This window comes from Acinonyx jubatus, chromosome B3 (assembly GCF_027475565.1).
Source record: "Acinonyx jubatus isolate Ajub_Pintada_27869175 chromosome B3, VMU_Ajub_asm_v1.0, whole genome shotgun sequence".
NCBI lineage: Eukaryota > Metazoa > Chordata > Mammalia > Carnivora > Felidae > Acinonyx > Acinonyx jubatus.
In genome coordinates this window covers 129,597,778-129,614,456 of record NC_069386.1, presented here as the reverse complement: position 1 = coordinate 129,614,456, position 16,679 = coordinate 129,597,778, and the positions used below count along the sequence as shown (strand labels likewise).

Sequence of the window (16,679 nt, the reverse complement as noted above, 5' to 3'; positions counted from 1 at the left end):
GGCCGGGCGCAGCTGTCCGCACCTCCCCCGCGCCCCGCCACCCGCATTCCAACTCTCTGAGGTCACGGGCCGCCGCCGCCTCCCCAGATCCGCCCGCCCGCCCGCCGGGCCCTTGTGGGGAGGGACGCCCGGCCCCGGCCGCTCCGCTGCTCCGGCCGCGCGTCCCGGGCGCGTCCGTCCGTCCGTCCTCCTGTCGCCCCGACCCCCGCCCGGTTCCTTTGTGCGGCGCTCCCGGCCCGTCCCACCTCCAGGCCTTTCCCGTCGCCGCCGCCGGACTCTGCCCAGGGGAATGGTCTGCGGGCCGAGGTTTTGGAGACAGGAAGTGAGGCGCGCGAGCCCCATGAGCGCGCCGCGCCGCGGGCTGGCGTGCGGGCGCGGCTGCGGCTGCCGCGCGGCGGGACCCAGGGAGGCGGGCCGCTGAGCCGGGAGCGCGGCCCTGAGGATGCGGGAGCGGGAGCAGGTGAGGGCGCGGGTCCCCGGCCGGCGGGCGGACGCTGGGGCCGAGCGGTGGGGTGTGTCCGCAAGCGGGGACTTCGGAGCGCGTCGGCCAGCTCAGGCGTCCCGGAGGATGGGTCCCGGTTCCCAGACCCCTGGCAGCAGCGTAACAAAGAGAAAAGTCTTCCGTTTCCAGGTTCTCCGTGACCTATTTGGGTTCATTTCTAAAGGGGATCTTGAACTTCTATTCTGAACTCGGTTGACTATTGAGGCTAAATTCTGGATCACGGTTTTAAAAGTCTTAGGCATAGTTGCGTCTCTCAGAGTATTAAGTGCGAAATTTGCCGGATAACTTTGGCGAGAAGGCGAGTAGGGAAGGATTGTTTGGTGGTGACTTGTTTTTGGAGTAGAGTGTTTACTCTGGAAAAAAGAATTCTTGGGTCTGCAAATTCCGACTTGTGATTTCTGCAAATCCTGATTAGATTGGCTTGCTCTTGGCATACGCGTCTTATTTTCTTTTTTGCTGAGAAAGCCTTATAATAATAGCGTACTCGCAAACACATTCAAAACACTCCGTGTGCTCTAAGTGACAACCGCTGTATGCCTAATTAGTTGCTGACAGATTTTTTTTTTAACTTTGGGATATGACAGTAATTTTAATCTGATAATAGTTGTCTGTTTTGTTTCTAGGGTATGGTATTCTCGAGTATCTACACATAAGTCCGTGAGAAAAATGTTTGATTTAGTGCTGTAGATTTATGTATTACTCTAAAGATGACACATACTCTTAGTGATTATTTTACTTTAAAGTATCATTGGCAAATTTACATGTGGGGAGGATCTTAGCAGGGGTGGAAACGACAGTATTCAGAGTGACTCTATTTGAAAAACTTTTGAAAGAGGATGTGAAAACATTAAAATGAATTCACAAATAGACTGCCTTTTGAAAAGTGGAAAAGAATTTAACGTGTAGCTATTATTACATAACAGAATGGTTTTGTAGAGAAAGTATTAACTAGTTTCTCCTTCAAAAGCGAATTATGAATTATTTGGTTAGTAGAGAAGTTATAATTTTAGACCTTTCAATTTACTGCATATTATTCTACACCTGAAACCCCCAAAGAGCAACTTATATTTCTACTCCATTTGCTAGTGAATACTATATGTAACTGGAAATTAAAATGTGTTAATCGTTGATAATTTTCTAAATTATTAAACAGTATTAACATAAGTTTTCTATAAATAAGCAAAAAGCAAGCTATTCTTGTGGATAGATCTTGGGGAAAAAGGTACCTGACATCGACATGCACACCCACATTGACCCCTCAACTTTCTCAATTATAACATCTACCAAAATAAAGAACATTGACTTTTCTTTATCTCTGATGCTGTACATTTCAAATCTCAGGGACAACTGAAAGTTTTATTCTGCATCTGCTTAATCAGAGCTTTAAGTTAATAATTAAGTTATATAGAGTAATATCTACTGCCTTCAAGGCTCTTAGGTCTGTCTTTGTAATGAAGAGTCTACCATATTTGAACACTCTTAATACACATCTTTCCTCTGTATATATGCAATATCTTGTCTTTTCACAATACTTAATTTGTCTTACTTTCAGTTATCATAATTTGTATATAAAATTGAAATCCACCACCTCATCTCATGAAAGGTATTTGTGTAGTATATGTGGTATTTTATGTACATCTAATCTTTTTTAAAAATATGTATTATACAAACACTGATGGCCCATCAGGCAATTTTTTAGTTAAAAGTTTATTATTTAAAATTCTTATTTCTTGATTTTTTTTTCCCTTTTGCCTCAACTATCTATCTAGTTTATACCCTGAGGTAGGAAGCATTGAGAATCACAAGTGGAGACCATATCTTTTTATATTTGTATTTCCCCGTTTTAGTATGGTCCTTTTACCTACAGAAAGTACCCCGCAAAAAATTTGTTGTTTAAAACAGCACTTTATGTAGTCCCGGTTGCCCTTTCTCCTCTATTGCTTGTTTTTAGCTTTTATTTTTTGGCTACCTGGGCATAACCAGAATTCCAAAGACAAAAACCAAACCAAAGCACAAACAACAGAAAACAAAACACAGAGAAAACCGTGGCTCCGTCCTTACTAGAGATACAGCCATGTATACAATTATAGCATGCATGTAATCTCCTTAAGGGCAGCGACGGCTTAGGGTTCGTCTTAGATTTCTCACACCGTCCACTACACCGCCTTGTACTCCGAGATGCAATACACTTTTGTGGAACGGAATTCTAAATGTTAACTTTGGCAAAGCCTAGTGAAATAGCTAAACCCTGTGCTCTAGCTCTGCCGTACCCCAGCCCTGTGTGCCCATCACCTCTGAAACCGAGACGCAGTCAGGAAAGTGGGAAAGAGCAGAGGACGGGGAATGAGGAATCTGGGATCAATTCCCAGTTCAGCCCATCCCAGTGTGAAGCTGAGAAAGCCGCTTCTTTCGAGGCCTGGGTTCTGTCTCCCAGCTGAGAGGATTGGGGGCGGACCTTGCCCCTCCGCGTGGTTCCCCGCCCAAGTTCAGGGTTGCGAGCCGCGGCCGAGCCAAACGTTTCGTCCTCGGGGGCCGTCTCCACTCAGAAGAAAACAAAGGGTGGGAACCGTCCCGGGATTTTGTTGACTCCTTTAGGGGAAAAAACTCCCAGCCGCCGCTCACGCTCAGTTTGCCCCAACCTGGAGTTACCATCAACAGGTGTGTTTTAAAATGTGGTAAATCGCGTTGGGGCGGGGGAGGGGGAAAGTGTCCTGAGGCTCCAAATCGGGAACCAGATGGACCCCCACCCAGACTTCTCCAACCTCCAGCGGGGCTCGAGCTGGGTTCTTTAAACGTTCCCTCCGGGAGCGTAGGGGCCGGTTCTTCCCTGGCGCGTCCGTCCGGAAACGTGGCCGCAGACGGAGAGTTCCGGGGCTTCTGAGGCAGCGCGTTGGCCAGGCAACGCCGCCTGCTTTTCCGCTGGGAGGACTCGATGGGAGTCCGAGTCTGAGTTCTCCGCTTGGTCCCCGGCCTCATGGGCTTGTTGAGCCGCGTCCGCCACTTGTTAATTCAGAATGGCGTTTAAGGCCTCGCCCGCCTCGTCTGCTGGCCCGAGGCCCCGCTTAGGTGAAGCCCTACCGCCTCTTCGGGCGTACCCTTCCGGAGGGAAGCCGGGGCCACCCTTTTCAGAATTTCCATGCTTCTGATGGTCATCGGATGACAAGCATCTGTAGGGTCTTTGCCTTGTTTATAAACAAATCAATTTGGTGACGCAAATATTTATAAACTACAAACGGCGCTACAAATGCTTGTTAAGCGTTTCACCTCGCTTGAACCTCGCGACTGCCATATGTTCCAGGAGATTATTCCTCCCGTTTGGGTTCAGGGTTAATTTGTTACGTAGCGCTTTTGGAGGTGTTTTGCAGTGTTCTCCCTTAAGGGCTAAAAGTACCCTGACCTCGGGTGTTTTGGGTGAGCCAAAAAGCGACTAAAACAAAACAAAACAAAACAAAACCCTTTTAACATAGAGCCACTAATACGAGCTACTAAGCTACTAAATTTGGCGTCATCTTCGTTGCCAACCATTATCTCAATTAATCCCCTAGATAGCCGTAGGTGGTTATCACTATTTGTAGGATTGAATGAGGGGTGGAGTCTGACCCAGGGGCTAACTCGTCTGATGATAAACTTCCTCACATGCCTCCCAGATCCCATTCTTGCCATCCTTTTCCAGAAGAGAGGGAAAGCTTATTCTTTGGATGCAACCTTATTGATTTGTATTTTTATAAAAACTTAGTTCAGAAGTTGCTATTGCCTATGTCACTGGTGTTCCTCTTTCCTCAGCACTGGCGTGGATGCTCTCTTCACCCGGCCTTTGGGGACTCAGTTGCTTTTTGATGGCGGCAGCCGCTGCTGGGTGAGCAGCCGGAGACTGTACGGTGCTCCTGCGGTCAGGTCAGGAGAGGATAGCTTTCTCCCGCCGTCACTACCACCGGATTGGGGCGGTGCTTTTCCCTCTTCAACCCCTCCACCCTCGAAGGGAGAAGATGCCACTGCCATTCGGGTTGAAACTAAAACGCACCCGGCGCTACACGGTGTCCAGCAAGAGCTGCCTGGTTGCCCGGATCCAGCTGCTCAATAACGAGTTTGTGGAGTTCACGCTGTCCGTGGAGAGCACTGGCCAGGAGAGCCTGGAGGCTGTGGCCCAAAGACTGGAGCTGCGGGAGGTGAGACCCCCCCCCACACCCCCCTCCCCACCAGCCTGGCAAAAGGCTTGCAGGCTTCTCTAGGCTGGCTTAGCGCCTTCTTTCCCATTTTAGTGCTTGCTGGCTCTGTGCTCTCCAAGTATGTCCCTGGCCTTGATGTCCGAGCCTGCAAGCCCCCCTCCCTGTGAGGAAGGAATAGATACAGAGCAAAAGGTCTTCTTTTGAGTGTGCCCCATAAGATAATAGTGTCTGAGTTTTGAAAGTGCTTATATTTGTTCCCTCAAAATGCAATCCAAAATCAGATTAGTAATGCATTTAGGATTTTCCAAGTGCTGGTTTTCTAATACCCCAAATGGGTCATCTTGATCTAGTACACTTTACTGACTTCATTCGTTCAGTATCCATTGACTGTTTTGCACAGTCCATGCCACAATTATAAAGACATACCGCCTGAGTTTGAATTCTGGTTTCCCCACCGACTGGTTGTTTAACCTTGGAAAGTTATGTTCCCTCATCTGAGCCGTGGGGATAGGGATAACATTGGCCTGATTCTCACAGTGGTTGTGTGATTTAAAGTGCAAATAAAGTCAAAGCTCTTTTTTTTTTTTAACTTTGTATTATTTTTTTCCAAGTTTATTTATTTCTTCAGTAATCTCTATACCCAGTGTGGGCTGGAACCCACAACCTGAGGTTCAAGATTCAGCATGTTGCTCCAACTAAGCCTGCCAGGCACCCCAAAGCCAAAGTTCTTTTTTTGTAATGTTTTTATTTATTTTTGAGACAGAGAGAGACAGAGCATGAGCAGGGGAGGGGCAGAGAGAGAGGGAGACACAGAATCCGAAGCAGACTCCAGGCTCCGAGCTGTCAGCACGGAGCCTGATGCGGGGCTCAAACTCATGGACTGTGAGATCGTGACCTGAGCTGAAGTCGGATGATTAACCAACTGAGCCACCCAGGCGCCCCGCCAAAGCCAAAGTTCTAATAACAGTCTTATAGTTATCATAGGGAGGTTTGCCCAGGAAACTACTAATTTTGTCTGTAGGAAGTTGTAGAGTCCTCAAGGATCCACATCATATCTTAAATTTAAAATGCCTGGGGGGCTCAGTCGGTTATGCATCTGACTTTGGCTCACGTCGTGATCCCACAGTTCTCGAATTCAAGCCCCACATCTGGCTTGCTGCTTTCAGCCTGTCAGGATGGAGCCTGATTCTGATCCTTTGTCCTCCTCTCTTTCTGCCCCTCCCCTGCTCTCTCTCTCTCTCTCTCTCTCTCTCTCTGCCCCTCCCCTGCCATCTCTCTCTTACAAAATAAATAAAACATTAAAAAAAAATGATGGGTGCCAGGGTTAAGTGTCTGACTTAAGCTCAGGTCTGAATCTCACAGCTTGTGGGTTTGAGCCCCACATCAAGTTCTGTGCTCATAGCTCTTTGGTGGCTTGGTTTGGGGGTAAGAGGAAGATGGAGAAAATGGTTATTCTATGTAAATGCCCAGCTTATATTCCTGACTGGAAATCCCATTGTTGTAGTTCATAAAAAGGTACAAAGAGATAAACTGTGCTCCTGGTGACTATTGAGAATCATCTGATTGTTCGGTATAGAAGAGCTCTTTAGTGCTTTGGGCGTATGTACTGGGAGCTCACCCTAGTGTTGATAATGAGTAAGAAAATAGGTTGATCCATGCTACGTTGGGGGAAAGTAGAGGGTGCTGTAGGGAGAGGCTGCAGAGGGAAGGGGATGGTACAGGGTGGCAAAAGGCTGGACTAGACTTCCAACATAGGAACTGCAGGCCAAAGACGTGAGGCAAGTTTTCTACCTGAAAGTAGTAGGGAAGTTAGTGAAGAATTTTTTTAATTACTTTATTTATTTTTAAGTAATCTCTACACCCAACATGGGGCTTGAACTCACAACCCCAAGATCAAGAGTTGCATGCCCCCTGAGCCAGTCAGGCACCCCATTAGTGAAGGATTATAAGCAGGGACTTGGTATAATTGTTTTTGTGAAGGGTGGGCCCTCTGGAGAACGAGTAAAAAGGAGGAGTTGTGCAGACGGTAGTCACTTGGATTTGGATGGGAATGGAGAGAAGTGGATGGAATCTGGAGATATTCAGGACCTACCTACCAAGTGCGGAGAAGAGCTAGCCAGGGGTCCAGGTTGATACTCAGGTATCCAGTGAACGTTGGAGGCTGTAACCGGGAGAGGCGGCATATAAGGAAGAGCAGATTTGAAAGGGGATAAGGAGAGGTGTGTGGTGAGATCACTTCTGGTGAGTTAGAGACGCCAGTTGGTTGCTAAGTGAAATTAGTCAGAGAAAGACAAATATATGACTTCACTCATATGTGGAATTTAAGATACAAAACAGATGAACATAGGGGAAGGGAAACAAAAATAATATAAAAACAAGGAGGGGGACAAAACGTAAGAGACTCTTAAATATAGAGAACAAACAGTTGCTGGAGGCGATGTGGGTGGAGGGGGATGGCTAAATGGGCAAGGGGGATTGAGGAAGACATTTCTTGGAATGAGCACTGGGTGTTATATGTAGAGGATAAATCAGCAGATTCTACTTCTAAAGTCATTATTGCACTGCTGATTAACTTGGATTAAATTAAACAATTTTTAAAAAATGATGCTAGTTGGAGAGGTCGAGCAAGGAGAGGCAGTTGTGGGCTTGGAGCTCAGCTACGGGGAAGAGATTTGGGAATCTCAACCTAGGTCAGTTCATCAAAGCTGGGAGAGGGCGTGAGGCCGTCTAGGACAGAACGAGAAGACATAGCAGACAGACCCTTCGGGGTTGAATAGAGGAGGCAGAGCCTTAGGAAGAAGATGAAATGGAGCAGTCCAAGAAGGACAAAGTAAACCATGAGAGCTGGCTTCAGTGGCCAGCCCTGCTTGCTTACATTTATTATATATATTTTTACTTCCTTCACCCAGTTTTCCTTTTTTTAAAATTTTGGTTCTTCTTTTGCTGTCACTTGTTCCTCATGTACCAGGTCTGCGTACAGCCACTACAGAATCAACTTCTTGAGGAACTGTGGTTAATTTATTTTTGTACCTAGAGTACCAGGCATGGAATGTGCTCAATAAAAACAGGCTGAACTAAACCCACAGGCATCGCTTTCCTTCTCTGTTCGTCAGGAAGTCCAGAGAAATGACCATTGCTTGCTTGAAGTGGCCATACTCAGGAACCAGCAACTTCATACGGCTGTGGGTACATAATGAGACTAATTTTAACAAGAGTAGAGTGCTTTGAGAGGGAATGGGCATGGGCCCTAGAAAATGTCTTGCCCTTGGATAGACTATCCCAGTATTTCCAATATTTAATGACAGCCATGGTTAGGAAGTTAGTTTGTATTACAAACTCTTCCTTTCAAACCTCTAGAAGCTCTGCTCTGTAGCATATAAACAGATGGCTCAAGCCCCAGGCCTAATCTTACCAAATGACCGAATGACCCTTCAGAAGGACTCTGAGTCAGGATAATACCTGTTCTGACTTTGTGTCCATACATCACTTACGAGATTCATACGACGAGCTGTTGGTGTTTGTTATCTGGCACTATTCTCCCATCAAGTAGACTCAGAATTATCATAGTGTATAGATTTGGCTGATAAGCTCTGCTACTCACCAGATTTAAATTTGGGGAGGAAAAGTCTTTACTTGCTTAGTTATTTTGCTTCTATAACGACAGTTACAAGGGCTCCACAATAATATCATTAGAACACAACGCAGAGGTTTCACCTCTATCTGTATTATTTTATTTCTTAAGCTGGATGCGTAGTTGTATGATGTTTGTTAGTCGTCATATTTTTTTTGAATGTCTAAGATATTTTATAATATATTCAGAAACTACAGATGGAAAGGTTAATGTACTTATTTCCAATTTAGTTACCTTAGATTAACTTTTTCTACATTCACCATATTTGAGCTGTCGAAAGTGACTTCTAAAAATGGTAGAACATTATCCCCATAGGAGAATTCATTATAGTAACAGCCTCATGAAAAGCTGTTGAAATTCTCTGCCTGTCATTCATTCTGAGTTTCATAATGTGTTTTCAAGAGAGGCTGTGAAAGCCTTTGTAGAATTTAAGGGGAATTAGGAAATTTTCTCTCCAGTTTGGAGGGTATGTGTTACAGAGGTTTGATGGATGTGGTGAGGCAAGAGGGTATCACCTGGGAACAACCACTCCCACTGGGCAGGGTTACCTCAATGGAATCAGCATAGTTTAGAGTAAGGTGGTTCAGTTTAAAAACCTATTGTCTTGGGGTTCCTGGGTGGCTCAGGAACTGGCCACCAACTGGGTGGCCAGTTGATCATCTGACTCTTGATTTTGGCTCAGGTCATGATTCCAGGGCTCCAGGTTGAGTGCAGAGCCTGCTGAAGATTCTCTCTCTCTCTTCCCCTCCCCTCCTCTCCCCTGCCCTTAAAACAAAGCAAAAACCTATCCTCTCAGGGAGTAAGACCTGCATTACCCCACCTCACTGAGAAGGATATGTAAAAGCAGGATTAAAATTTCATAATTTACAACAAGATATGGAGCCACCAAGGGTCCCAAGTATGTGTGTTCCCTGGCCAGGCCGTGTTTTGTGGGCAGGCCACACGGGAGCCAGTTGGTGAGACTGGAACCAGAGAAGGAAGCTGCCTTGAAAGCCTTACCTATCTTCATGAGGGGAATGGTACTGCCTCTGGCATCAGACAAGTTCCTTTGAGTCTTGCTCGGCACCCTTTCTGGGCAGGGCTTAGGTGGGCACGGCCTTTATTTGCCTCTTGAGAAGGCTGTTTAACAGAGTGCTTAAGACATTTGCAGGTCAAATCAGAAAAACTTGAATTTGAGCCCCAGTGCTGCCATTTATTAATTATGTGACCCATCAGTTCTGTGATCTGTCCAGGCGATACATCATCACGTAATTCATAAGTATCCTGTCCACTTTATGCATCTCTTTCCTTCACTTACAACAGTTCACATAGATGCAAATGTTTTATCTGAAAAAAGACCAGGCGAAATGAAAAAGAAACTTTCACGATAAAAACATTTTTTAAAAAGTGATTTTTGTCCACATTTGGACTTGGTATTTTTCAAGTCCACTGGTTTTCATCGGTAGACTGGGGATAACAGTAAGAGTAGTATATACTTTTTTTTTTTTAATGAAGAAAAATTTCTTTTATTTATGAGAGATAGAGACAGCATGAATGGGCAAGGGGCAGAGAGTGAGGGAGACACAGAATCTGAAGCAGGCTCTGCACTGAGCTGTTAGCACAGAGCCTGAGGTGGGACTCAAACTCACAAACCACGAGATCATGACCTGAGCTGAAGTCGGTCACTCAACCGACTGAGACACCCAGGCGTGCCCCAAGAGTAGTATATACTTGATGGTGGTTGTGAGGATTTAGTGTTAAATGAAAAAACATTTAGCAGAGGACTTGGTATGTGAGAAACTCCCAGGAAGTGTGACTCTTCATTACTGTTATTGTTTATGTCTCCCATTTCCATGTTGTGGTGACTCACCAACTTCTCTTGCAGATTAATTCTTTTGTTAATATCCTGTAGTCTCTTGTAAATGGAAGAAGCAATGTTTATTCATAAAATGTTCTTAGAGTAAAAACAAGTATAGTGGCCACTGGCAATTGTACTTTTTTTTTTTTTAAACATTTTTTATTTATTTATGTTTTTTGTAGGGTCAGGGGGCAAAGGAGGAGGGAGAGAATCTTAAGCAGGCTCCACACTGAGTGGAACTGGAGCCCACAACCCTGGGATCATGACCTGAGTCGAAATCAAAAGTCAGATGCTAAACCAACTAAGCCGCCCAGGTGCCCTGGCAATCACACCTTTTACGTTACTAGACTGTTAAAATTTTAATGTACCATTGTAATTTACCCATCATATTTGAACCTCTTTTTCCATGCCAGTTGAAATTAGTTTGTACAGTGTCACTGCCTCTTGCCCCCTTATTTTTGATAATCCTATTTTTATCATGTTATCATGGGTTTTAATTAGATTCATTGCCTACTATTTCTTTTTTTTTTTTTTTTAAGTTTCTTATTTTGAGACAGAGAGAGTGCGTGTGGGTGAGGGGCAGAGAGAGAATTCCAAGCAGGCTCTGCACAGTCAGCCTAGAGCTTGATTTGTGGCTCAAACTCACAAAACCCTGAGATCATGACCTGAGCTGAAATCAAGAGTGGGACACTTAACCAACTGAGCCACCCAGGTGCCCCTAGATTATTTCTTGTACAGGATCCCTTCCTTTATCATGAAGTCCTTATTCAACTTAAATTTACATGTGGTTGGAGTGGGTTTTTTTTGTTTTGTTTTGTTTTTTTGTTTTTTAACATTTTAGTCTCCAGTTAGGAAACAAGTAACTTAAAACACCTGGGAAGCCTTTTGTTGTTGTTGTTTTGTTTTGTTTAAGTAATCTCTACACCCAACATGGGGCTCAAACTGAGGACCTGAGATCAGGAGTTGCATACTCTAGGGACTGAGCCAGCCAGGTATCCCAACCCTGGAAGCTTTAAAAAAAAAACACACAAACTTTTATTTATTAAGTAATCTCTACTCCCAACGTGGGGCTCCAACTCATGACCCCAAGATAAAGAGTCACGTGCTCGGCCAAATGAGCCAGCCAGGTGCCCCTTCTAGAGAAGTCTTTTAAAGATAACTTTTTCATGTTTTTGCTATGATACATTATGTGTTAGTTTTATAACTTAAATTTTAGAAGGCAGTTTTCTTTCGGCGATTTTTGAGTGTTTCGGGTGTGAATGGGGGAAGGGGGATCCTCACTGTTGTCTACATATATGGTGTACATATATAACTACAGTTTTGAAGTTGAGATCAATACTAAGCCATAGCTAAAATTACCTCCAAAGCATTTTGTTGAATCAGGCAAAAAATTGAGCAAAATTTGCAAGTTCTTCCTGTGACTTCTTATTTTAAGAATTTAATTAAAGCCTTTGATATTTGGTTACTCTGTAACGGTTTATCACAGATCTTCAGAAAATTTTTTAAAACTTGTATTCAAAGTACATCACCCATATGGCAAGTTTTTATTCTTTAGAATGTAAGCTCTATCAGTGTAGGACTGTTAAGGTCACCATTGTCTGAAATATTGCCTTGTACCTTACGTACTTAGCTGCTGAATAAATGTCTAGTTTTATTTATTTATTTATTTATTTATTTATTTATTTATTTATTTATTTATTTAACGTTTATTTATTATTGAGAGACAGAGCATGAGCATGGGAGGGGCAGAGAGAGGAGGAGACACAGAATCTGAAGCAGGCTCCAGGCTCTGAGCTGTCAGCACAGAGCCCGACACGGGGCCCGAACCCACAAACCGTGAGATGTGACCTGAGCCGAAGCCAGACGCCCAACCAACTGAGCCACCCAGGTGCCCCAGTGTCTACTTAGTTTAAAATTAAGGTTTTTGGGGCACCTGGGTGGCTCAGTTGGTTAAGCGTCCGACTTCAGCTCAGGTCATGATCTCACAGCTCATGGATTGGAGTGCCGGGTTGGGCTCTGTGCTGACAGCTCAGAGCCTGGAGCCTGCTTCGGATTCTGTCTCCCTCTCTCTGCCCCTCCCCTGCTTGCACTCTGTCTCTGTGTCTCTCTCTCAAAAAAATTTTTTAAAAAGTTAAAAAAATAAATAAAATTAAGGTTCTTGTTTTGAATTTACATTGATAAGCATAGATAGCAGCTCAGTTAAGTCAGCTTTTATTTGCTCTATGATTGTATTATTTGGAGAGGGTTGAACATTCACAAAGCTTTGAACACAGGTAGGAAAGCACCTTTTTCTTTAGAATTTTCTTCTTCATTTTGGGGCTTCTTCTGAAACAGAAAACAGTCAGGTTTTAGGGACTCCCTGAGGTAAGATTGCTATATTGAGGGAATGTCAGCTTCTTTTAAATAGGTTCTTCCCATAATGTTTTCTGGATGATGAGGAAATTTTTGGCTAAGGGATTTGTTGATATAGAGAGGCATCAAGCATATAATGCAAACCATTACTCTCAAGCACAACTTTAGAAAGTGTTCTTGGCCATCGGAGTGTTTTATTTTAAATTAGTGTCTTAGGTATTCCAAATATCCACTGACCTTATCTTGACTGTTATCTGAGTAGACCTCAAGAATTTCATGCGTATTTCCTTCTGTACTAGCTGTTTTCAGTTGGACTCTAAAAATAACTGAAACATGTGTAAGGTAAAAGTATAACACCTGCAGAGTTTTCAACCTTTTGGCTGCATATTCATTCAGTTATGAAAGTTATAAATCAGATAAAATTGTCGTATAGACAAGTATCAGTAAATATCTTTGGTTAGATCTATCGGACCATCTGAAACAAATGGAAATCTTAGATTGACCTCTCTACCTACATAAAGTGAGCTTTCCAAGGTCCAAAACTGATTAAAATGAGCAAGGATTTTTCTAATTTTTATATTTTCTATTACTTTTCTCATTTGGTCTAGATAATTAAGAACTAGCCACATGGGGGCACCTGGATGGCTCAGTTGGCAGAGTGTGCGATCCTTGATCTCGGGGGTTGTGGCTTTGAACCCCACATTGGGTACAGAGATTACTAAAAAAATAAATAAACTTGAAAAAAAAAAAGAACCAGCTGTGTAAATAAGTAGAGGAATTATAAATACAAACATGAAGATGTTATGCATTTTAACATAAAAACATCACACAAGTTATTGCAGAATTTGGAAACCTGTTTAGAGAAATGAAGTATTATTCCATTTCATTTAATTTCTGATAAGTTTAAGAGCTAATAGTCTGAGATGTTTTTCTCCCAGTATTGGATTTTCCACTTCAGAGACATTAGAGATGTCCTTGAATCTCTTTCACCAACAATCTGCCAGAAATGTCATGACCATCAAATGAGGCATGAATTTTTTCATGTGGGGAGGTTTGTGAGTTATGAAATGGTGGATATAGGGAACTGATGGTGTTTGGGGGACTCTCACTAAGTCCTGACGTTGTCCTTAGTGTATAAAGTTTCAGATTTCATTCCTTATAATGCTAGAAGTTTTAGTCGCTTTCTGCTGCCCTCCTTCTGGGTGGATGAACATGATTGTGCTGGAAGCTTAGTATGCCTTATCACATTTAATCCTCACATGGAGTTAGGCATTATCTTTTCCATTTTAAAATGTCGAAACTGAAGTTCTGAAAAATTGGGTGATTTGCTTCGCTAATCTGGGTGATCACACAGCTCATAAGCAGAAGAGTAAGATTTTGAGTTTGTATCTGTGACACTTCTGCTTGAACTTTGACTTTTAAAGTTATATGAATCATGGGTCCCTTTGAGGCTGTCTTGCAAATGCAGACTTTTGCAGACAATTTCAGGTGGTTCAGATGCCCCTGAGCCAGGCTGTGGGCCTAAAAGCCTCTTACAGATGAGGCAGTTTTTCCCCTGCTCGCAGTTTAGCAGGATCTTTCTTCCCTGATCTTTCTTTCTCCAGACGAAGGTGTTGGTAGGATAGAATATTTGTGAACAATTTAAGAGCTTTGTATTTTTTAGGAGAATAATTTGCCTCTGAAGTATACTTCTCCCTGCCTGTGCCTACATATGCCCTTTTTGAATGGCTTTTCTCTCCATTTGAGGTATTCATTTCCTCACTGGGACATCTTACTCTTTTTTTTTCAGATCAGATTTTATTTTATTATATTTTAAAAAATGTTTATTTGAGAGAAAGTACTTGTGCGAGCGGGCAAGGGGAGGAGAGAGAGGGAGAGAGAGAATCTTAAGCAGGCTCCCAGGTGTCAGTGCAGAACTTGACACAGGGCTCAATCCCACAAACCGTGAGATCATGATCTGAGCTGAAATCAAGAGTCAGTTGCCCAACCGACTGAGCCACCCAGGTACCCCATTTTATTTTATTTTTTTAAAGATTGTAAATAATCTCCATACCGTGGGGCTCGAATCTATAACCCTGCAATCAGGAGTCACATACTCCGGGGGCCCCTGGGTGGCTCAGTCGGTTAAGCATCCAACTTCGGCTCAGGTCGTGATCTCATGGTTTGTGAGTTCAAGCCCTGCGTCAGTCTCTGTACTGACAGCTCAGAGCCTGGAAGCATGCTTCAGATTCTTTGTCTCCCTCTCTGCCCCTCCCCTCCTTGCCCTCTGTCCCTGTCTCTGTCTCTCTCTTTCCCTCCCAAAAATAAACATTAAAAAAAAGAATTGCACACTCCAACCACTAAGCCAGCTAGCCTCTCCTAAAGATTTTATTTTTAGGTAGCCTTTATACCTATTGTGGTGCACGAACTCACAACCCGGAGATCAAGAGTCACATGCTTTACGACTGAGCCAGCCAGGCACCCCATGGACATCTTACTCTCCAGGGAAAAGCTCCTTTCATGGAGGACAAGGAGGAATTGTGAGTGGGAATTCCTTCCTTGCTCTGATGGTAGACCCCATCAGCAGTCTTCCTTACCAGATAGCACCTTTATGCCCACCCAAACCATAGGTGTGACAAGTTTTCAGCGAAGGAGTGGATGGCTCATACTTCTATTTATGTATTAACCAAATTCACTGGCCAGTTGTTAAGCCCATACTTCATTTTTTGTATCAGAAACTCACCCCACCTGAACACTGTGGGGGTTTTTTCTATTAACAAGACCTTAGCTTATGTTACTTTCTTAACTATATGCTGGTTTAGCAAATACTTTCCTGTTTGGCTCTCCAAACAGTTAGTTCATGAATAAATGTCACTTTATTTATTTGCTAGTGAACTGACAGGATATCCAGAGACAACCTAAATTCTCAAGAATTAGCTTATGTTGCTAATTTCACCACAAGAAACTCTGCGTGTCACAAATCCTTTATGAGAAGTAGCAACATGTATTAGAACTAACTTTTCCATGCAGGGTTTCTGCACCCTTATGTAGTAGATTGCCCAAAGGAGATGACTAAAATGTATGCAGTGTTCAGGTTTGTAAATAGGACAGAGTAATTACGTTATTTTGAATGAGCTTTAACTGAGCAGGCTAAGAAAGTGTACAAGTAATTTCATGCTGGCTGGCCGCAGTTCATTTTCTTTGCAAATATAAAAACAATTTGCCTTTGTTCAGTTGTGTTACAGTTACATAGATTGCTCAGACTTTGACTTGACAAATTAATTTCGATGTCAGGTGAATTTTTGGCGGATTGAACTTTGTACCATTAATTTCACCTGCAGGTGGCAAAGTAGGGTTCTACAGGCAACAAGGTAGAGTTTTGGTGCCAAAGGAACTTGGGTTTAAATCCCTTGGGTCACTACCCATGTAACCCAAGAAAACCAACTTCTCAGGATTTTATTTCTTTCATATGTGGTATGGCAACACATGATAGTAAGAATGATAGCTATTTACTGGGTACTGACTAGAGGCCAAGCACTGTACTAGATGCTTTACATATGTATGATTTATCCCTAAGTGTGATTGACTTTCTTCCTTCTCCCACCATCTCAGTGATAGAGTGGACCAAAGATGGCCAGTGTCCAGACCAAGCTCCTGATGCAGGATACTTTTTAACTGGCAACTCTGATTTTTGGTGTAGAGTTAGCCACTTCCATTTTCCTTTTCATCATTTAAATTCACATTGGTTGAAATAATTTATTGAGGAGAAAATGGATTGGAGAACTAGGACTTGAGGTGTTACCGTCAGCCAATTAAGTTCAGAGCTACCCTACTGAGAATTAAGGTAGCCATTATAATATCCTTTCTCTTCCAGAGTTTGGTGTGAATAAACTAGAAAATAACCTTAGTTCTCATTTACCTGTATTTTGCACTTACAGATACTATTTAGACAGTACATATTTGACTTTATTTTCATTACTGGCACCTATTTTGAAGTCAAATCTAGTTTGAATGGCAACTTAAGGAAAAGAACACATAAGTTCTTTATTACAGCATGATAATGTAAAAATGAAGCATGTTCAGTAATGAAGACTGTATCTAAAATTATACAATACTTGTATGTCACCCACTGCTAGAGTGCAGAATTTGCTGTAGACTATTCCAGTCTTAGCCTCTGGCTGGGGCAACTAGCAGTGACAGCCCCCAACTGAT

At 43.2% G+C, this 16,679-nt stretch overlaps 1 protein-coding gene across 4 annotated transcripts in view; it reads left to right on the top strand.

Moving 5' to 3' along the window:
• Positions 1-319: 319 nt before the first annotated feature.
• Positions 320-16,679, top strand: part of PTPN21 (protein tyrosine phosphatase non-receptor type 21) — an 82,850-nt gene continuing 66,490 nt past the window's right edge. Inside the window, exons 1-2 of one of the 4 annotated variants that reach the window (XM_027066363.2) lie at positions 320-460; positions 4,286-4,668. In XM_027066363.2, coding sequence (XP_026922164.1) covers positions 4,489-4,668 — 180 coding nt within the window. In that variant the 5' untranslated portion in view covers positions 320-460; positions 4,286-4,488. Of the gene's footprint in view, positions 461-496; positions 632-3,015; positions 3,161-3,427; positions 3,569-4,285; positions 4,669-16,679 lie in introns of those variants that run through there. The other 3 variants (XM_053224811.1, XM_027066364.2, XM_053224810.1) reach the window with 3 other exon arrangements.